Source organism: Opisthorchis viverrini (assembly GCF_000715545.1).
Source record: "Opisthorchis viverrini unplaced genomic scaffold opera_v5_82, whole genome shotgun sequence".
Taxonomy (NCBI): Eukaryota; Metazoa; Platyhelminthes; class Trematoda; order Opisthorchiida; family Opisthorchiidae; genus Opisthorchis; species Opisthorchis viverrini.
Window position 1 is genome coordinate 435,067 of NW_008751738.1, and position 22,276 is coordinate 457,342.

General features: G+C 44.3%; 2 protein-coding genes across 2 annotated transcripts in view; one reads left to right on the forward strand and one right to left on the reverse strand.

The window, feature by feature from the left end:
* T265_04763 (hypothetical protein) overlaps positions 1-17,425 on the forward strand; it is a gene marked incomplete at both ends in the record, with an annotated part of 41,650 nt that extends 24,225 nt beyond the window's left edge. Inside the window, one exon of the mRNA XM_009169588.1 lies at positions 17,360-17,425. Within this exon, the coding sequence (XP_009167852.1) occupies positions 17,360-17,425 (66 nt within the window). The remainder of the gene's footprint in view (positions 1-17,359) is intronic.
* The window catches only part of T265_04764 (hypothetical protein), a gene marked incomplete at both ends in the record, with an annotated part of 33,326 nt that continues 18,049 nt past the window's right edge, over positions 7,000-22,276 (reverse strand). Inside the window, 5 exons of the mRNA XM_009169589.1 lie at positions 7,000-7,464; positions 9,948-10,112; positions 12,474-12,695; positions 19,279-19,620; positions 20,458-20,519. Coding sequence (XP_009167853.1) covers positions 7,333-7,464; positions 9,948-10,112; positions 12,474-12,695; positions 19,279-19,620; positions 20,458-20,519 — 923 coding nt within the window. The remainder of the gene's footprint in view (positions 7,465-9,947; positions 10,113-12,473; positions 12,696-19,278; positions 19,621-20,457; positions 20,520-22,276) is intronic.

The following is a 22,276-nucleotide window of genomic DNA, read 5'->3' on the forward strand; positions in this document are numbered from 1 at the left end:
GAGAACATAAAGAGCAGTGCTACACCCTTTTTTCACTTGTGCCTTTCAAGTGAACGACAGCCACTGACCGACAAGAACAAAACCGACCCGGGAAACTTGGGCAAAAGCCTCGATCCTGTGTATCAATCCGTGAATCCGTGTTTTGACGCTATACATATACACCTTAATTCCTCAGAGGGTTTCCCCTTTCGTGTCTGAAGAATGCTAATGAAATTTCATCCGAGTCTCCTGCGACCCGCGTGTGACCGTTTCGCAAATGCGTGGACAATACCCCGTATGTACGCACGTGTTCCTTTTCAGGAGTTCTTTTCGCTGTACCCTGAAGGAGCAGATGGGGCTTTGTCGATATGAAATACAGTTGTACATGACTATACAACCCGGTATAGCTCCTGAAGTTCATGCGTTTCGCAGCCGATGCATCGGGTTAGTTTGGTTAAAAACGGTTGCGTTGCAGAAAAGTACCCACCAACTAAACTTCGACTCACTGCTATCCGGAATGAAAATTTTTCGTTGGCGCTCTTATAAACGAACCCAGAGTGAGTTATTAGATAATGCGTGTCATGCAGTATATCCCAATCCATTTGTGTTTCAGGCTGATCACGTTTTATCTGTTGGGTTGGTTAGCGTTCACAGTCGTTCTGACCTTGGAATACATACAGTGGGGCTGTTCAGGTCCACTCATCTGTGAAACATCCCATCAATGCAAACAAATTCAAAACAAGCCTAAGGTTAAGCAAATAACAAAATCTATACTTCTCTAGTTCTGCCACCCCCAACTTCACTCATCCTCTTGTGATCAACTATTCTGCTGCGAATTTATCTGTTCATCCTGCGGACATAAGCACACCCGTATCATTCGATTTTGTAAAAATGGTCCAATTTTCGCTTGCCAGAATGCAATGCTTCAATGGAGGCTTGCAGAACTACATGTGTTCTTTCTATAGCGCTTCTCATATGTCAGCCATATTTGGGACCGTCTGAATGACGGCGGTTTATACAGGATAACAGCTATCCTGGGGAGGAAACCGAGTTACTGAAAGTTGTTGCACTGCAGTGAAATAACTACCCCGACCGCTTCATCAGCGAGCATATGGCTCCAAATGGTAAACCCAAGGTAACTTCCACGTACTGAAAAATAACACCCACAATGATGTTTCTCATACTGGCGAGAATGCTTTCAGTCTGATTTGAAGGGTGGTTGAACGTATCCTTGCGCAAGACCTACAATACAGCACAGTTGTGTGCAAGATCACATACACGGGCTATGCCACACCGACAGTCACTTCAGTTTTATCTACATCTCATTGCATTGGCCAGTTCACGTGCACTTGTGATGTGAAGTGTATTGACAGGGATGACAAGAGAGTTCAAACGCATGCAAAGGAACACGTGCTCAAGAGCTCCTTTCTGTGTCAACTAGCCCTAACAGGACGCCAGCAAATCCAGGGTCAAATCGTCAATCACTAGGCGTCTAATCGACGTGGGTCACAGAGGTGAAAAGAACTAACTGTTCTGGGTCTTGCCGTGAACCATGCGGTCACAGACGTCGGAGCTATTTGAGGCCATATTGATTGATCTCCTTAAACCTATCCTCTCTACTCAGGACGGCCTGAAGTTCATTCTGAAAATGTCATGGATTTATCACCGGCCACGTTTTTCCAGAACTGTTGTAAGTTGCATTGTATCATGCATCTCACTCTTTTTCACACATACTTCAGCAGAACAGAATGTATGAATTTAAATTTATCCGGCAACATTGTTGTCCTCACCGTCTTATTCTGACTGTTCAGATGAACACAGTGCTTTAACTACAGCGCTGGCTCTCCCAAGGGTATTGCTCTGGCTGTTTATCAATGGCCTATATACCATTCATTCTTATAATTTTAATCTTGCTACTGTTTAACGTTTCTCTGAAAGCTGCGCTAACACGAAGGCGATTAAGTGTTTGAGGATTTTTATCCCTCAGTAGAACAGCAAATGTGAGCTAGTTGCAACATGTCGTCAGCGCACTTTTTCGTAAGTCAAAAACTGGCACCATAAGGGGATCCGGAGATCAACGAGTATATCTTGTCAGATGAGGACGGTCGGCTCGTTGAACTGCTTGAAAGGTCTTCCTCACAACAAAAACTAAGTAAACCTTCCTGAACGATTCTGCTTCGAGATGAGTAAAATGAAAGTCATATGCTCCTAATGCGCGCTAAAATGGACTTGTAATGGCCAACGCAGAATCCTGACACAATCCTTCTGGAAACAACTGTCCCCTCCAGGTTTAAACCCACAAGTCTACTCATCAACCTGGCTAAAAGTGACAGAAAGCGAAATCAAAACCCCCTGGATTTCCTAATTTATCTATTTGAACAGCTACATCTGTTAATTAATATATAGAATGACAGAATGAGAAGTCCAGAAATGATTAAATGTGAAGTTAAGCTGTCGCATGTGGAATCTAACCTCGTGCAAAAATCCCAGAGCGCAGTCCACCAGGATATCACAGCATTTCCGTAACAATTAGAAGCCTGTCAGGACTTTTTTATAAGAATCGTTCAAGCGTCGCGGTGTGAAAATCATATAGAACACTTGGCCAGGAGCCCAGTAGTTCAAATGTACGGAACCTACCTTTCCTTCATATATATCCTGGGAGGGTTCAAACAACTAAAAGAATGTCCGCAATTTCTATCATGAGGGCTGAACCTCTGTCATCCAATTAATGAAGGTGGTGTTTGTAAAGCCACAAGCTCGATACATTTACAAGCATTCGCTCCATCCATATAGTAGAGATTCCACAGCATTCCGGATGCTTAATTTGGGTAGATGAGTGTACCGATACTTACATCGATGACAGTGCTTCTTCAACCGCTCCATCATCGAGTGTAATGGTAAGAAGTTTATTGTCTCAGTGCAACAGAACAGAAGTCATCCAGCACAAACATAACTTTATGTGACCGTTTGCATTTTCAAATCTGCTTAGTACTCTGTTAGTTCTTCCTTTCATGTTCTGGACGATTTGCACTAATGCATAACCAGTTTTTGGTAAAGCCTACATTTCAGCAGAGATGAATTGCAGTTCCGTCAGCTGATCAGCGACGATAAAACGGGGTGCCATCGATGTTACTAACAAGCGACTCTTTAAGAGGAGACAGATCTCATGACGGTCTTAGAAATAAAGTGATAGAATGTGATGGTAGATTAACTACATGTCTATTAGTTTCCACTCACTTTTGTCGAATGTGTTCAATAACACTTGCTCTCTGGAAACTCAGCTAATATAAGCCGTTGCGTAACAACCCGTGTAAGTCAGCCACCAATCAACAGAATGATTGATTAATGTTGCATTGCTCGCTGATTTTCAAATAATTTCATAGCAATATTCAGTTATTTGAATGCGCTAATATATTTGTTCATTTGGCTACATAGGGTGATTATCAAAGCAATAAACGGACAAATTGCGGTCCACGTGAGAATTTGACGCTGATGTTCCTTCGCAGAAATGCATTTTGTAGCCAAGAATGAGAGGTTGCTTGCTTTTCGCATTGACGTGCGCCCATGTTCTGTCATAGTTGTTCGCTGAAACTGAGGTACCTCTTCGCTCCATACCATGCAGGCTGAGAATGAATGACTGATTAGAACACGGGCCTTTTTTATAAATTGAACGATTGCTGAATCGAATGAAAACACGGTGTCCCAGATACCTGAGGTGCAGATCATCAACAGAACATGAAACACTTGGATAAAATTGACTGTTAGGGTTTGTTTCGATCACACATAAACCGCCCCATACGCAAGGCTAATGTTTTCTAAACTCGGAATAACGGATCAATAGGACAGACTAAATATGAAAGGGCATGATGCCTAGGTGTTAATTGTCACTAGCCAGGAGGAAACTGGGCCCGTCCCAGCATACCAGAAAGTAGAAACCAAATTTTCCAGTATACTCTGGAATTTTTCTGCCTAGGTGTTAATTGTCACTAGCCAGGAGGAAACTGGGCCCGTCCCAGCATACCAGAAAGTAGAAACCAAATTTTCCAGTTTACTCTGGAATTTTTCAACAAATATCTTCATTCAAACAATCAACTCGAGGTCTGTTCATCGGGCTTGAAAAACGGTAGGAAGTGGTAGCATATTCTGGGGGTAATTAGCCAAAAAACAGGCGTGATATTTCGACTACGTCACCTGAGTGAAAAAAAGATTACTCCAACCCTTCAATGTAACCGTATGTGAACTCACAGTGAATCTTTGTACTGCAAGCAAATGTGCCTGAAGCACACAAAACTCTCCACTAACAAAAACCATTTAATAGTGCTAGTCTTCGTTCGAGCTCGAATCCCTCACTGCCACTGTTCAAGTGAAGCGATGTGACATAATACAGGCACTCTGTTTTAGTGAAGGCAGCTATATAGAACTTGATTTTCTTTCTTGATTTATTTAATCAAAGTAGGGATATCAGTCGACATTGTGATTTCACCGACATCAGTCATCATCTACTGTCAAAGAACAGTCACCTTGACAGATGACTTGGCGCCACACTGCTGTATATTAGATGATGTCACTATAACCATATTCGTTATTCCTGGTCGAGGCAGATGTATCTATAACCCCAAAAACTCCTTCAGAACGACCTTTTCCCAAAAAAATCCGACATGCTACAGAACTGTTAATTGTTAAGTAATATGGTTATGGAGCATTCCATTATGCTACTACAATACACAGAACACGGAGTGCGCAGCGGATTCATCAGTGATATTCTGCTGGGGCCGCACCAAACTTCTCCATGTTGCGACTCAGAATCGGCGGCTGCAGAGTGCGGACATTCAAGGCCCACAAGACCCACTCGCTCCGCTTACTACCATTTTTAGCAGAGCATTCTCCTCAAACAATTACTCTGCGTAAGCCGGACGCAGCTGAAAAATTCCGGACTCTCAAAGTACCCATGACAATCTAGCTACGGCCAAGGTAAGAAACCAAATCGGGTTTGAACGGAACTACTCCAACGAGTAGCACAAAAAGCTGGCGAGTTTGAAACCTCTGGTGTTGTTACTGCACTTTCTTTCCCAAGGAATTAATATAAAATTGCATGAAGCACGAAGTGGTACAAATAGATCTGATGACGCTATAGCAACAGATGACTGGCTGCAATAGATGAACTTTGATAAACGAAGGTCAACACGGGGAAAGTTGTAAGTAGGCCAGTATCCCACCTGCAAGAGAATTAAATACAGAAAGACTTACACGTGGCCACCATTGTTATTTTAGATGCGATTGTCACGGACGGGTAGAAAATCGAGGGTATGATCGCCTCGAGTGTCATGCGACCGCGGTTACGATCCCGACAACCCTCAAAGAGACGCTGCTAATGAGTTCCAACCAGAGCAAAAACGAGTTGAATGCTTATCTTAATTGGTGTGTAGTTGGGCAAACGCGTGGTCTGGATAAAAAGTCTTTGGATTCCATAATCACTTACGAGTAAATAGACTGCCTGACCAGATCAACACTGACTGTGACAAGAATCCCGCCTAAGACAGCCGATCAACCACAGAGAAAGGGTCAAGAGACCTGTAGGTCTGAGTTAAAAATCTTGATCAATGAGCAAGACAACTGATCTCACTAACGCTCGCATGATAATTCCTGTGTGGTGGGGCGTTTCGGAATCCTACGCGGATGGGTTCACTTCCCAAGTAGCACTAGAGTGAAGCGACTCAAGGACTCTGTATCTGGTGCTACCTTATCGTTATAGTCAAAAAATAAAGATGATAATATCCAGGTGATGTTGTATCTTGCGGTGGCCGTCTGTGGTTACGCTTGCACTGAGCCTGCCAGACTACGCGATAGGAAGAAGACAGAGAACTGGGGACACGGTCGTATTGCCAGGACAAAACACACAGAGCGTCTGCGTAATATATAGGATGACTAAATGGCCAAACATGACCGTTCGCTCCGTACAGCAAATGGCGATGTTCCGGTCGTGAACACTTTCAGGCCCACTCCGCTGGTCGTATGTTGCTAAGCCTTGTTTGGTGGGCTTCACCAGCGCACTTGCTTTCCGTACGTGTCGAACCGATGGTGACCTTGGGGATTCGTCACTCTCTGGACATGTACTTTTTCTATGTCTGGGCGCGTGCTGACGTGACTTATTTCAGTTGTCTTAACAGTTTAGCTTATGACTATATAAGTATGACGAGTTCGGTGGAAATGAGCGACGTTACATGGTTCCGATTTTCCACCACCTAATTCTTTTTATAGAACATCGCACACGAAAAAACAGTCGACCAATAGTCAAGTTGTGTAATTCACTGAGGAGGCAGATTATTTTCGTCACCGGGATTCTCCAAACATGACCAGTGTGATGAGCGATAACGACCTTATAGTTCACCTGATCACGTAGTCACCAAAATCCAAAGGTAAGTGACAAGTTTCTAACATGAACGATCAATAATCCATAACCAATTCAGCTTTATCTACTTGTACCAATTCTGTAAGTTACGCTAAGGACTGTTGATAATACCCCGTAATCCGCTGAAGCTACCCCAGGCATCGCTTTCAAGTGAAACGAATTCCGCTTTAGATATGTTTTCTTTATATTGCCTCTGCCAGCCCGGACTTGCTACATTAGCCGAATAACTGATAGAGTTTTGGCTTCAGGGGCCGGAATACCTGACAGCAGTCCTGGCGTGGCTTGATGTATTACTCATCCGTATACACTTTCTGCACAATACGAAACAGGGCGATAGCGGCGACTTTAAAGGGCGTTCCAACATAAAAAGACGTTTGGTGACTAACCATGGGACCAGAGTGAAGTTAATGAAAATGCTCCAGTTTGACTTCCACTTGACGATTGGGAGCTCGAAAAAACTAAGAAGGAATCGAACAAAGAGGCTACTAGCTAAAATGAAGCAGGTCAGCATGGTGTACATGGACGACAGTTTAGAAAACCACTTTCGGCAGAATTCCCGCACCCAGCCATCAAGTATATCTGTGGCCCCAGTTGAAGAGAGAAAAGATCGACGACGAACGAGTATACTCGAAGGATGCTGATTGGCTAATCGTAAAGACTTCATCCAGGAGAAAATGTTTCAAAAGATAGCTGAAGATAAAAATGACTCCAAAATGTTATTCGGGAAAACAGAGCATGCTTTCTTGAGTTAAGGTTAATCGGGATGTCGGAGGGTTCAATAACAAGAATTGCAATGTTGACTCTATCTGGACAGTAGTGTGTGGTGAAATGACGGTCAGTAAGTGAAGTGTGGTTGTCCAGGACAGGATCTCTAACTCAAAAGCACCGGAGGGGTATATATTTGAACAAATAAAGTAGATCAGACTGAAAATAACATAGCATTACTACGGGCTGACGTTGCACTTTTTGTAGTCGTCCGAAGTACCAAAGTATCGGTCACCAAAGTTCCCGACGCCTGGCAGAATGTGGTACTGGTCATTCAGGCCGCTATCCACGGCCGTTGTGACAATGTGGGCCTGTGAGTATCAAAGCGAAAGCGCTTGTCACGTGGACGTATAAAAAGGTGAAACACAAGTGACAGAGATATATAAAGAACGTACATGCTTATCAATACCTTTCAAACTAGTGACAATCCCCTCTGTAAGAATGAGTCTATCATCTAAAAGCAACCTCCCTGGCCAGCATTTAAGAACCGGAATCAAGAGCTGCCGTGCGTGTCAGTGTCCGGACTTGGACAATCAAACCTAGATTGCCTCATTATGGTGCTCCTCAAAATTCCTTCGACCTTACTGAGGTGCAAAACCGTGTCCACAAACGCAAAATAATCAGGTGGTATAGCAACAGTCCTAACACACTGATGGCGCCTTCTGTCAGGCCTTGTGAATTATCGCGTTGGCTTTCACTGAGTAGGCTCCGCTCAACCTCCTCTTCTGAGCTTTCCTTGCCCCCAAACATTGTTCAGCTGTAGCATCCTTTCAGTGCCTTGCTGTCATACTAACGGAAGAGTGCACGAGGGCAGCGATACTGCCAGGCTTCTAAAGCCTAAGATGCTGAGGTTGGGTTCGAACAGCGGAACTTCCGGTCCTTAATATTGCGCCTTAACCACCGAGCTATCTCGAACTACGAATCATGATGGTTTAAGCTCCTCCCAGCTGGCATGATGCGGAATGATTTCCAGTGTTAAGAATGTAAGTTATAGCGTCCTCAACAGACGCCAACCGCTTGGATTGCTTCAGTGTCCTAGGCACGGATTACAAATTCACTGAAAATTGAAATTTTGGTTTAAGTGTGAACCAACGGGACAATTAACCCACAAGCAGCTCGGAACCCGCTATGGTATTACCGGAAAGCATCTGAACCTAACCAAAACTCACGCCAACTTTATTGCTGCCCGTAAACCAGTAAGTCGACTCTCGTCCTCAGCGGATCTTTTACTTGCTTATCAATGGATACGGATGATTGGGTCCCACACGGGTACACGTGTCATGTCCTTCCTCAGAGGCCAGTACTCCCAAACAAATACCGATCCTCAGGAACAGCCTGGCTGGTTTAACCATGGCGTAGCTCATATGCACAAATTCTTGGGTCAACCAGAAGAGTAAATACTCGAATGTACAAGGCAACTTCTGATAATAACGTTGTGGAACACCGGGGTTAGTAACTCTCCTTTGCAAGATCCCCTATCCATGTGGGAACTATCTTTTCATCCACAAAAACTGTCAGCACAATAGGATCACTGCGTCAGAAAGGCTCCAGCTCCATATGAACTTACTGAAGCGACACCAAAATCACGTGGGAGCGGAAATTATGAATATTTTTTCCGAAAACAACAGGGCCGAATTCATCTTTTTTTAATATGCACCACAGCAGATGTTCCCCGAGTCACCTAAACATTTTGTGATAGCGTTTGTTTGAATAGGCACCCGGCACATAGAGTCCATAGGATTTGCGGTGCCATCATGGTTCGTTTATGCGAACAGGAACATTTTGACATTCCGGGCCGGAACTAGGGAGTTCAGGACGGAAGGTACGCGAGCCTACTAATGCCATTATTATCAATAAACAACACAACCCTTAAAACATCCTACTTTTGTTGAGAATGATCCTTATATGGTGCAAGAAGTTGTGATATCCATAGCGTTATTGGAAAACTTGTCGCTTCTGAAGTGAGCCAGATGGGATTAAAAAAAATTGAAGTCCCGCGAAGCCCTTTCTCAAAACTGCTTGTATGTCCTCATGGACTCCATCAAGTTGGATCTCACAAGGCCAAAAATATCAAACGATTTGCCCGTCCGTCTCTGGAGGCGTGCTGTAGTTTCCTCAAGTTTTCTAAAAAACAGTCTGTGCTTTTAGGGAAAGTGCACCAAATAGCGAGGCACAGAGCTTAAACTAATTAGCTGGTGTATAAGTAAACTTTAGAGACTAGATAAGTTCGCTCGTATTCCCTGGCTTACCACCGATGGCAAACGTTTAAATGCCAAATGCTAACTGACTTCCAGTCAACCAACACAAGCCCATCGCGTGTGTCCAGTCTGCATAATGTATGCCACCTGTTTAGTGAATGTTGACATTGATGTGCCATACTTGATAAGTTTTGTAATATGAAACAGCAACCATAAACGGTACTTGCATTCAAGAATCAACATTAGACCGGTCTTGAAAGGATGCGGTAGTGGGTTTCTTTATTAAGATGGGATAAATCTCCCCCCCCACCGAACCACGGATGGCTGAATGCTCTAGACTATCAATCAAAATCAACTACAATCTGTCTGTTTGCTCGGTTCCCAAACACAAGAGGATGTGCCGTGAATACCCGCGCAGGATATCTAGTAGGCTACCCCAATCCAGTTGGACACGATAAGCTAAAACTATAGACCAATACCTTCCCACATACACCCCCAGACAGCCTATACGTTTTCTGGCTCCTGAGATTCCACATTTCAACACTGAGCAATCACTCGGGAATGACAATCAGAAAAGACAAAAATACGGAAATTACCTTTGGGTAAGTATAGGCGATGTTACGCACTCCTTGTAAGGCCATGATGAGAGAAATGAAAATGATTTTCTCTTCGGGGACATCATGTTCCACCAACACGCGCATGGCCATAATGGCAGCCGCTCCAGTAGAGACTGTTGAATCCATGAGGATGACAAAACAGTCCTAGTGATAGACAGCGGCAAAACACATGGGAGAGAAACCGCCTGGAACAAGCGCTCGTTATAGTGATGTGCGGAACTCGTTAAATATGAACCAGACAGGGCATGTGAGAAAACCGACAACCTTTGCGCACTGTTTCCGGGGTGTTAAAGTAGCATGTGCTGGAAATAAAACGTCTTATGGAGCACGAAGGAATGCGAAAAAGGCAACCGAAATAGACCGAATAACTTGTAGACCGCACGAAAGATTGGACTGAGAGCAAGAATCATCGTGACACTAACATTACTGACGATTTTTATCACTCGTTCGTTGGGCCATTCTATCAGGAAAAAAACATTCGCACACTCGCACCGAACAATATCGCTCGTATACAAAAGGAGGAGTGATAACCTAAAGTTCATATTCATGAGGTACGGAGCAACATCCTATACACTTGGTGTCACAAGGCGCTGGCTGTTTTGACTCCTGTTTTGAGTTTGATTCAGGGGACCCGAAATGTCACACCACAAGTACACCAAAGTCCAACATGTACATGCTAACTGTTCCGGTACAGGCTTAGGTAACTTGGTAGTAGCTCGGCTCCCGTACTTCACTAAATTTACATGGCATCAATGTGTGCGATCTGGCATCTCCGTAGTGCGATGAAACCACTCTGCTATCCCCCAAATAGTGAGTGACACGCTTTCGTGAAACTACTCCGTAGGGCAGTCACCTTTGAGTTCTGTACGTGTTCGCTGTACAAGGAAATTCTTGTAAGGAACTTGCACTGGCTGTTGCCTGACAACCTGATAATTCATTGGCAAATCCGGAGACAAAAGTATTGAGATATTTTCTATTGGGGGTAAATAAGCCATTTGGAACAGGATGTCTTTGGTATGGGTCTAGGGAGACTGTTCGAACGAACAGGGACGCATGGGGAGAAACACTGTGTAGAAAAATTCCTTCCTAGCAATATACAGCAATGTTTAAAAGCGTTGGTATGAATGAACGAATACCAAACGCGTAACCAATCAGCGACCCGAAAAGTCATGCGCAGTGATAGTGCGTGACCTTGAATTTTCGATGTTGTAAGGGCAGTGTCTTGGTCTCGTATTAGTACTTACCTTTACGCATTGCTGGAATAAGCAGCAAAGGACGCAACATTAATCAGTACGACTGTGTCATCTTCCGTGATTTCCACTTGTGCCAAAAAAATCCCCTCAACGAATGAATCCAACGCATTATTTATCTGATATCGCAGTTCATGTTGATGCTCACATTGCCATTTGGTTGAAATATCATTGTTCATAGCATCTGCGCTATGCTATGCGATGTCAACATAGTGATCACGGTGAGAAAAACTGGAACGCAACTAAAGACTGCACGAGACGATGGCCGGAAATGCATCCTGCTACGGTCACACCCAGCGTGGCAGATTTTTGTGCTAGATTGTTCGAATCCTACAAAGCGTAACACAGTCCATTTTCAAGTTCAGAACAAAATTTGACGAGCACTAATGTTCTACCGATCTCGTCTTCCTATGAATGCGAATTCACAGCTTATAAAACCAAATCCGGATGGTAAAAGCAGTCACAACCGAGATAAAGCGAATTCCGTGGATAGAAACAAACCGGTTCTTACATCAGAATCTACCAGCCCATTCCGGAAGTGATCAGAAAACAAAATATTTGACGAGCGTGTGAACGCTTTCTAAGTGCACAGGATGAGGGTGCGTGGGCACATTGTAATTGTCTCAGCCGTGAAAAGACTGTGATACTGAGCGGATGAGGAGGCGTTTGGTAGAATATTCCGAGAATAGCGTCAACTACTTATATGAATTCATCAACCAAGTGGACGACCACTGCAACTGCAACGGGTCTCATCGACTCTGTTGTCAACCAGAATGGGTTATGCTCTTTACATAACTGCTATGTCGTTCATTCTGACTGTCTACGGGAATGCGTAAGTAAAATGTCTTGTAGGTGAAACAGCAAGGAAGCAATCGGCCGAACTGTCCGGGAACGCAGTACGGCGCAGCATACATGGTGTGATTACAGTACGATTACAATACCGTTTTCTCGGATGGCGCCGTGATGGTAAGCAGAAAATGCATGGTATTAGATGCCACACAAAGTTCACCGATGCAGTGTTTCAAGACAAGTAAACAAAGATACGTATTCAAGCTGAAATCGACGTTCGGCTGTAACACTTCCACTGCCTAGTTGTCATACTTATACCAGATTGCCCAAGTCCGGACAGGCGAAGTCGAGATGTCAGTGTTGGGTCCGAACCATGGACCTTCCGGTCAGTAAATTGGCACCCTAACCACTTAGCTTCAGTCACAGAAAACGGTCACGGTAAAAACAAACAGTCATGCTGACTAACCTTGATATCATTTGGCAGACGAAGGTAATGCAGTTCCGGCTCAAAAGTGTCGGGATTGGTCTGAATGAGGATTTTGCCCAAACGTACATCTTTACAGACAGCACACAAAGCAGGTTCCAGGGCCTCGCCGGCACGTAGTATTGAGACACCACAAACCTGGGTACCGGTAACTAACTGACGACCATGGTATGGGACACCTTGTGGAGTTTCAACGATGACATCCTGAAATTTAAAAAGCACCAAACGTATCTTAGGAAAATTGAACGCCAAAAGAACGTTAAACAAGAATACTGACACTTTAGATCAGATTTCGAGGAGTGGACCTTGGAGAACCCGACGCACACCCAAAGTCAATACCTACCATTGTATTAACCAAGTGACTTTAGCTTTTACAAAAAATGTGACGTGGAACAGGTCGTAGTTCCTGCGCCGCAGATAGACATTGGAAGTGTTCCAGCAGCACTGAGATAAAACTGATTGCATAAGCATTCACTGCACTCTTAAAAAGTAATATCACCGTGCGTGACAAACACAGGACCTTCAAGGATGGCATTATTCCGAAGAGCTGTCGCAACTGTCTCAGCTCTGGAATCGGTTGATTTAGTCCAGTGAGATGTCGCTTAATATAAACCGCTTGTATAAGACAATGGTACCCATCCTGGGATTCGCGAAGCGTTCCGCCAGTTTCGTTCCATTCTAAATCATTTATACCGAAGAGTGATGCAGAATTAATTTATACTGCTTGAACGCCGGAGGAGGGCAAGCCAAAAATGAGTAAGGTCGTCCCTTGACGAAGAATTCCCTTCTATGCTCATATCAATACAAGCACCATTGGCCTGAGTCGGTAACCAAGATTTGGAAGGAAGTCGCATAGTTCAGGAATTCCATACAGATAAGAATCTGTAATGCAAGCGAGACTTAGCTGGTTGTCCGAAGAATAGACGCCCACCGTAACTGTGTTGTAAGCCAATGTCATTTACAATGGAAACATTCACTTTTGACGTGATTCAAAGGAGCGGATAGTTCTAGAACCTTTTCTTGACTTAAATGATAAGAACGAGATACCTATTATACAACGCCAAGACAGGTTAAAGTAACAGATACGGCGTAAATGTTGAACGGATACTGAAAAATTTCCGGTAAGATTGATGATTCAAAAGTTTGGAAGATGTGATAAGCTAAGAGAATCCCTTAAATCCCTCGAAAAAAGGGAGGCGAGTACTATGTCCCTTGAATCATAAGGTACGTTGGTGCATCAACCATTCCGGTCATAATCATGGACAGTGCTATTTTTGCTTAGCTGTTGTACAAAAGCGAAATCATCAGGCATTGTGCGAGAGGAGCTGTCAAAGAAGGAGTTAAGGCAGCAATAGTGGCCGATTTTTATTTATCTGTCCCACTGTGCACAGAAAACAGAGCGCTGGGGTTGGCGCAATCAGAGCGGCAACCGGCATAGCGTGAGGTACTTTCATTGACGTGACCCGGGCCTATAAAGTCTCGGATACTGTCACGACGCCTAGCACTCAAATGTCTAGTCCCAAAGGCAGCGGTCATCGGAGTACGACTACTGGAGTAGTTGTAGCCTTATGGGACAGGTCTCACCATCAAACCCCATACTCAGTTAGATGATGGGCTCTCTCGACTACCGTTGGACAGCTGCAGGGAAAACGAAGACTCGGATAAAATCAAAATAATAGCGAATATCAACACTATCCATCAGCAATCGCACGGTTCAGAATGCAGAAAGATACAGGTCGAAATAGTGTTCGTGAATACTTGTACACTACTTGATCGCTTAAGAATGGGATATATTACCATTCCATAGACGGATGTGATTCTTACGAATATGCTTTTCTTCGTTATCGCATATTCCCACGAAGACAACTAGGGGGATGTATGCGAGAAAGTCCGTGTTCGGAAGTCTTACTGGCTGCTGTGACTAAATCCTTTGACCGAAGTGACGATCCAAGGATGTACGCCTCGTCAACACTCACAGGAGTGTCAAACCACTCTAGTTTCGGTTCGGACTGCCATATCCCGTGCAGATGTGGTCCATGAACGCAACCAACCAATCCTGTCTCAGGAGGGAGTCGTCAGAAAGTAAACTGAGTAAGTTGCTGACTTCCTCAAAGAGAGTGCTATAAGACACATTGGGGTAATGCCTCACAACCACGAAGCAAACTAAATGGTTGAGCGCATGAACATAACAATGCAAGGAGAGAAATTTAGTAAGACTGCATTATTTCTGTCCTAGCAAACTATAGAACGATGCTTCATTCCACCCCTGAAAACACTCCGGGCGAATTAGTTCCACGCCTGATCGACACAACACTATTACTTATAGAGGAAGGAGACTGCTGTGTTGCAGGCCGACGGTGACTTGGTCACGTGCGTTCACGTGACAAGTCTGTTGCTTCACCTTCCTTTGGCATTGCATGTGTGAAACAGGTGGTCGCGACTGTGTGACTACTCGACGATATCACACGTTCATAGTGTGACATTGTCATCTGTCCGATGCTTAGTTTCTACAAGACGCTTGTATCGTTGCACAAAGTTGTCTTGCTACATCTTTACGGACGCACCAGAGCGCAGGCGACGAGACTGGAAAGCACAACAAGGCAATAAATGATTATTTCATAGCATTACAGTCTTCTAACGCAGACCAGCCCGTGAGGTCAGTTTTCAAGACGTTGCACTTATTCGCACTGGTATCGGTGAACGAAAGCGCTTAACTGGTCCAGCATAAACAAGCTGAAACTAGAGCCGGGGCGTCTAACTGTGACATGAAACTAGGCAGGGCGCTAAAGTTTTGATATTCATTCTCAACAGCCTAAGAGGGTAGTCGGCATCAGTCAGGTATTAAAAGAATGACATCTAAAGTAAGAATTCGACGATGACCTAGTTTCCCAATATGTAACAGCAAAAAACCTCATACGGCGATTCCCTCTGAAACAAGCAAATCTTACACGCCAGAGTAACCATTTTGGGTCGGCCCTCATACTGCCAGTTTTTAGTAACGGCAACCGAGGAGTCATTGTCCACACGCCGGTGGCTACGCGACCACTTCTTTAAAAATTAAACTAACGTAAATGTTACGCTAAGATACACTTTTGATTCAGGGCAAGCGGGATTTACAGCAGCCCCCATAACGACTGTTTTGCTTGGTCCAGTCACTTGCCGCTCTAGAGTGGGGCTACCTCACAATTAAATCTGATAACCGAAAAGAAATAATCTAAGACATGCAAAAAATTGTGCTGCATCATTCGCTCCAAAAACTTTGATCCGTGTCGCTCATCCTATCCCCCAAATCGACGGTGTTTCTTTACTAAACAGATTGTATGACTGAGAATTGGTTAGTATAGAAGCCTCCAAATGCCTGAGCTAAACACAAGTATAATCCTCTAAAAAGAGCGGGTTTCTAAGATGATACAGAAGCAAAACCCCAAATTTAGCGCTGACTTTGATGTTGATATGGTTTGTGGTGGATAGCTGTTCTGCTGCGTATGACAGTATAGACATCTAAACGATTCCAATGGACAAGGCCAATAGAAAAGGATCAGACGATTTCAACAGTCACACATTCCAACAGTTGAACAAAAGGAAATCACCAGTGTATGCTAGTTGAAACTATCAGAAACAACACCAGGCAGAAATTTGTGACTCCGGATCGTAAGGAATGTCGGCTATGATCAAAATATGTGTGGTATCCTAGAACCATCATCAAAAACAGCTCATTCGTAAATCGTACCCTGTTTCGGTGATGAGGAACGTGTTATAATGTTTGATTCATGCTGCTTCAGACATGATTTAGCACGAAGTACTTTGCTGTCCTAATCTTCCTGTGAGAATGGTTGGACACTGATTATAACGAGCGTGAACCTGCATCCACATTTCGTCACATGGTGTGGGTATTATCCTCATATGCTATTGGGAGTACTGTACTTTAAAAAAATTTCCGTTACTACTCAACGCATGAAATTCAGCTTTTCAAAAATTGTCATATAACACAGTTGTTTACGGAATTTTCGACCGAGTTCGATTTGGTTCATACCAAGTCAATGCAATCTGTGCACAAGGACCGTACCAACTTAAAAATACCTCAAAGAAGGGCTATCCGACATATTCCTCAACACTGAGAGACGGTATCTTGGCATCCCAATTAAGAGCCGTCGCACATCCACTCCCAAGACCACTCATTGGTCCATTGATCACTCATGGCCCTAGATTGGTTTGGTTCGCTCATTCTGGTAGCCTACTTCATTCGTGAGTGTTAAGTGTGATAAGGAAAGTAATGATTATGACTTTTCAGCATTTTGGTGGAATGATTCAGTGTCGCGCCCGTTGAATGAAACTCAACGGAATGACCTTGAAATGATGTTCCGAACCCTCGTTGTATACAGCACGAAAATGTATCACGGCTGTGCCTACTGGGCTAAATGTTGTCATAAATTCAACGAATAACGTGGTCGGTCCCGTGTGTCAGCAAGTTGGGCACCTACAGGTTACTGATTCTTGAATCCACACTAGTCCCAAAAATTTCGGACAATTCGCAACCCATGGTTGATGGTGGTGTTCAGTGAGAAGTTCCTTCTCGGATAAAATCCAAAAAACACTCGTAAGCAGTTTGTTAGCTCCAAACTGTGTGCCGGGGTGTAATGGTACCAACTGCTACAGTTTTGTTCCCGAGCATATGGAGAATGAGGGAATCAGGGCTACGCGTTGAAGGCGACGGTCTATTTAGTTCGTTGACGCTGAAAGTTTATCTGATATGGTATGGTATGAGAGAGCTACGCAGTGCAGCCAATAGTCTTGATTTAGAGTCGTCATTACCTGCACGATACAACTATCCCTGTCAGGATCACTACCATTAGTTTATATCGTCCCAGGGTCACCATCCGAAGAAGAAGACAGTGGTTGCCAAAGTGACTGAGCTGATTGGCAAACTTCTATGACTCTTTGCCAAGCCATAGACTGACCACCCCTGAATTGTCTCCATCCGACACACGGTTGGGTGAAGAAAGCTCTGAGAGGCAACCGGTCTTACGATATACGAAGTACATGGCCTAACCAGCGAAACCTATGGAGGGCGAACAATTGGTTTACGGAGGGAGACTGGTTTCCTGAAAACGCTACCCGAAACGACGGGATAAGGAGACGAAAGACTGATGGTCAATGTATGAATACCCTAGAGGAAGGGCACTTTCGATTCAATCAAGAAGTTAGTTCGGGGTTAGGATAATAAAAACATTTTCGGATTGGCAACCTATTATAAAATATCTTATGAGGGCTAGGACCCTTTCTAATCAAAGTACAGCACAAACTGCATCTACCAAATTCTCTGTGCAAAGGTTAGGCTGTCCAGGCATAGGCTAGACAGCCAGGTAGCTCCATTCGTGAATCACGGGGGACAAACAGCATGCGCGTTTCCCTTCACGAAATCCAACTGAGCTCAGAAAGCTTGAACGCAACCGAATCAAACCATCAAATCGGCTTCGATGGCACACGAATGCTCCGGTCAGGATTCAAGTTGCACGTAGAACGGACGTGCGCTGAAGCACTAAGAATCAACACGAACTGTGCTAACCGTCGTGATGATGCCAGCATCCTGTCTACCTGGCTTGGACCTATTGCGAACCTTAGTAGACACGGTGGCTAGATGTCCAGCCTAACATAACAACAAATGGGGTCACATTCCAACCAAAGTACACATTTTTAAGCGTACACACACGGAGAGCTAACATACACACACGTTGGTTTCGTCTGACTGACAACTGATCTAAGGAATACACGAATCAGAAGACATAACGACGCAAAAATAACGTCGACCCGTTTTGACCGGTTGTAAAACTCTTGAAAAAAGATGCCAATGGGTCCCGAAGCGTCGGATTATAACATCGTACTTCACTGCGCTGTTTTAACCTTCAAATTTTCATGTAAGGCGAATTTCCATTGCATCATCTTCCCGGAACACTTGTTCAACTAAAAGGCAACATTAAGAACAGCCAGGTACTTGTGGTTCTGTTTCGAGTTTCAGAAACGACGCCGATGTGCGTGTGTACCGTGTATCTGATACCGTGACCGATCATAAATAGTGCTATCAGTTTATCCAACTTAGGTTAAAGCATCACAGTGAGAATACGACAAAAAGTGCACGAGGGGGGACTTAGTGCTAGCCTAGCCCAAGCATTCAAAGGTGCCTACACCACAACACACTCAATCAAACAGTCCGGAGAGAAACTGACAATAAAAACGCCACTGACATTAGTTAGGCGTCAGGGTTTACAACATCTCCCGCCAAATGTAGACAGGATCACGGATAACCCACCTGGAAGGCACCAACAGCATCCATACTGTTCGTAATTCCCTTCCTAATGCTTTGTGCAGTCACACTGGATTGACCACCTAACAGTTTGCGTCATTTAAGGAGGTATAGGGAACACTTGTTTCGGCAGATGATGAACTGACTGCTCGGTGTATGGCTGAGCGACTGTACTTGATAGTGGTGGATTTCATCGGTGACTGAAGTGTCCGATGCACTATCAAGCACCCATTTTCCAAATACCTCGTTAGAAATTCGTTCTTACAATCCAGTATCAGAGATGCTTCCGAGATAATAGTGGCTAAAATACTGAAAACGGCTCAGATCATCTGCTCACAGGGCCGAGCCTCGCAGCCACAAAACAATTCAGTTCGTATAGCAGCATAGTAGACGTTACCCTTAAAACCCAAAGATTTGCTTTTTGGACGCTGCAAGCTTCATACATACGATGAGGGGACAAAGGGACAAAATCTGGACAAAGCTTACCATATGGGGCAACAAATTCATGGCATATTCACAAAGTGGACGCATCAACCGTTCTGAATAGAATACAAATTCGTCCTGATCTGTATTGCAGTCCCGAACAATGGTGTGCAAGCCCCTGGTCTGTGGGACTGAGGGGAGTACGTGGACTTGTGGTGGAAGAACCAGTTCCTTTCCGTTATTATGCCCGTTTTGCTTCCCATTAGGTACCGTGAGACCATTTTTATCCGCATCCTCTGCATCTGTGGAGCAATCTCCCCAGGGTCCCAAGCAGTTGACCTGACCTGAATTTCCGTTGCCAGACGAATAGAAGTTAGCCAAAGCATGGCGCGATGTGAGTCCTTGCTGGGAATAAAGTATAGATAACAAACATTACTAAGAAGACCACCACACTGACAGGAGATCGCGCTCATACAAGGAGGGTCAGCTCTCTCAAATGGAGATTCTGTGCGTCTAAAGCACGGGAACAAACCCAAACTGACAGTCAAACCTTCGGTAAACAGAAGTTGTATGGACAGGAAAAGCGTCTAACCCGGCTGCATGGGACAACTCAATCGTAATAGTTCACTAAAGTTATCAAGTGTAGATGAACTTTAGAGACAGTTCAGTCATCTAGATAAGCACAGGTATGCATATTATGTATCTTTGGTTGTATCAAAGAGTGAGACTAGGAGCTGTTCGACGGACCATCATTCACCCGGACATTTCAGCTTCGTGCCGGAACCGGAATAGTCCATCTGTGAGGTTAACCGGGAAAACTGTAGGACGATTTAATTTGTCCCAGAAAGTTTCACGGCACTGACAATACCCCCAAAAACTGAACTGTATGACGAAACACAGCGTGATGAGTAATCCAGATGGGGAAAATAGAAAGGCGGTCGCGCAGATAGGTGGATTATGCGAATATACGACCAGAATATGTCACGCCAACGTAGCTATAGAGTCGTGACCACAAGGTCTGAGATGAAGTTACCGCCCACTTGGTATAGGAGTTGAGTGTGAATTTCGAGTGTGAGCCTACGGCAATCCAGTCCTGTTACATCCACCAGATGAGTCTCAATCGGGACGGAAGACGTAGTTGATTGGTCTTCAAGACCGCCTACTCATGCTTCAAAATGGTACACAGAAGCTGGACCAGAATGCAAGGTTTACGAGGCTGAATGGGGATCAAAAGAAACTTACAACTTTTAGGCGTTTGTTCACATGTTGGATTATCAGTTGAAGCGCAACCTTGTTTTGTCCGCCTGCATCAACAGAACAGAAAACACGCAGTTGGACTTTAAAGTTCAGGTAAACTGGTGTACGGGAGGAAAATCTCGCATAACAAAAGTTTGGGATTAGGAAAACATGTAGGCGTAAGATCTGGTTTGAACAACCTGTCGACGAATTAGACAATCGACTGACTTCTAGTAAATAGAAGTATTTATTCGAAAATACCGACGTTGCACGTCAAAGACGGCAATCCGGCAAACAAGCGAAACAGGTGAACTGAATGTTGATTAGACAGTGAAAAGTAACTCTACCGACCGCGAACGGAGTAGCCTGAATGGAACGTTAAAAAGGAAAGACAAGGGACCACAATGGTTTTCCTAGAGAGCATGCATGAAGTAAATAAGCCTCCAAGAACAGTCAACCAACAAAAAGGCATAAAAAGACAGCAGACAGTTCAAAATTTTCTGTAGGCAGCAAACAGACTGGGCTTCTATTCGGTGCTTGTTCCATTGTGGAAGAAAGATGATATGAGAGCGCTATAGGGACTAGACATCGCACCTGATTATGGAAGTTGTTTAAAATAAGGATAATCTAAACCCAAGGGGATGATGGCTGCCAGCATAACACTGGTACCGTAAATGTATCCAACCTGAACACATTCTTGTGGAATTGATGTAGTAAGTAGGTGGTTAGGCACGTATGAGGAAATATGGACTGTCAAGCTGTCGTGACTGTTTTCAATATCCGAAAAAAGACCAGCTAGGTGGAAATAGGCTGTTTCCTGATATCAACTTGGTGTAGAAACGGTGAGACATATTGTGACCCATAACTATACTTATAGAAGCTAGTGTCACAAACCGGTAGTGAGGTGTAGTGAATCGGGGTGACAAGATTGCCTACTCTTCCTCCAAGAACGCGACCCTATAAAAAAGCATGTCATGAGTGCTCTTGAGTTAACTGTGAGAAAAATGGCCGGCGTTTATAAATCAGCTATACACACGTATAAATATAATAGCATTAATCCTTCAGCTGCAACACCCCTTTTGGTGCCATCTGCCGTGCCACCCGAAGCACGAGGATCGGGATACTGCGACGTTGCCCAAGCCTACACAGGGGAAGTCGAGAGGCAGAGGTCGGGTTCGAACCACGGACTTTCCAGTCAGTGAATTCGCGTTCTGACCACGTAGAGAGTAGATTACTCGAAAACGTTATTGACAATTTGTACGCGCCGCTTTTCTGGAAGTGTCAACCTAGCGGTTCGATGATCAATGTCTGAGATTGGTGTTCATAGGAGTTTTCATCTACTTCTATGAAGAAAAAGCGGAGATAATCTCTCCATGGGGACCTTAAACATAGGGGTTCCGTGTCTTCTGTTGGAAACGTTTCTTGGACAGTTCAATGGAGATATGGACAACTGTGACCACGGGAATTCTGAAGTACTTGCTTGAGAAACATATCTCTAGTCCTTGCATGATGAATAGCGAAGAACGGTAGTGAGTTTGAGGACTGCAGTTGCGTTGAACATCACAAAGTCTGCGTGTTTTCATCAAGAAGTTGCGTAATCAGTCCTGGTTGTCGGATAAAAACGTTACTCTCTTCTTCCCAGTGCATTGGTTTTACACCAGGCGTCACAGCCGAATCGTACCCCATTAGCTGAAAAACCCGCTGTAGATCATGAGCTAGACTTGAGTCGAGAATAGCAGTGTCAGTTTTCTAAACCGCTGTTGCAAGCAGGACAACAAGCTGCTCTTGCACTCACACTGGACTCGCTTGGCACTGATGTGTGCTG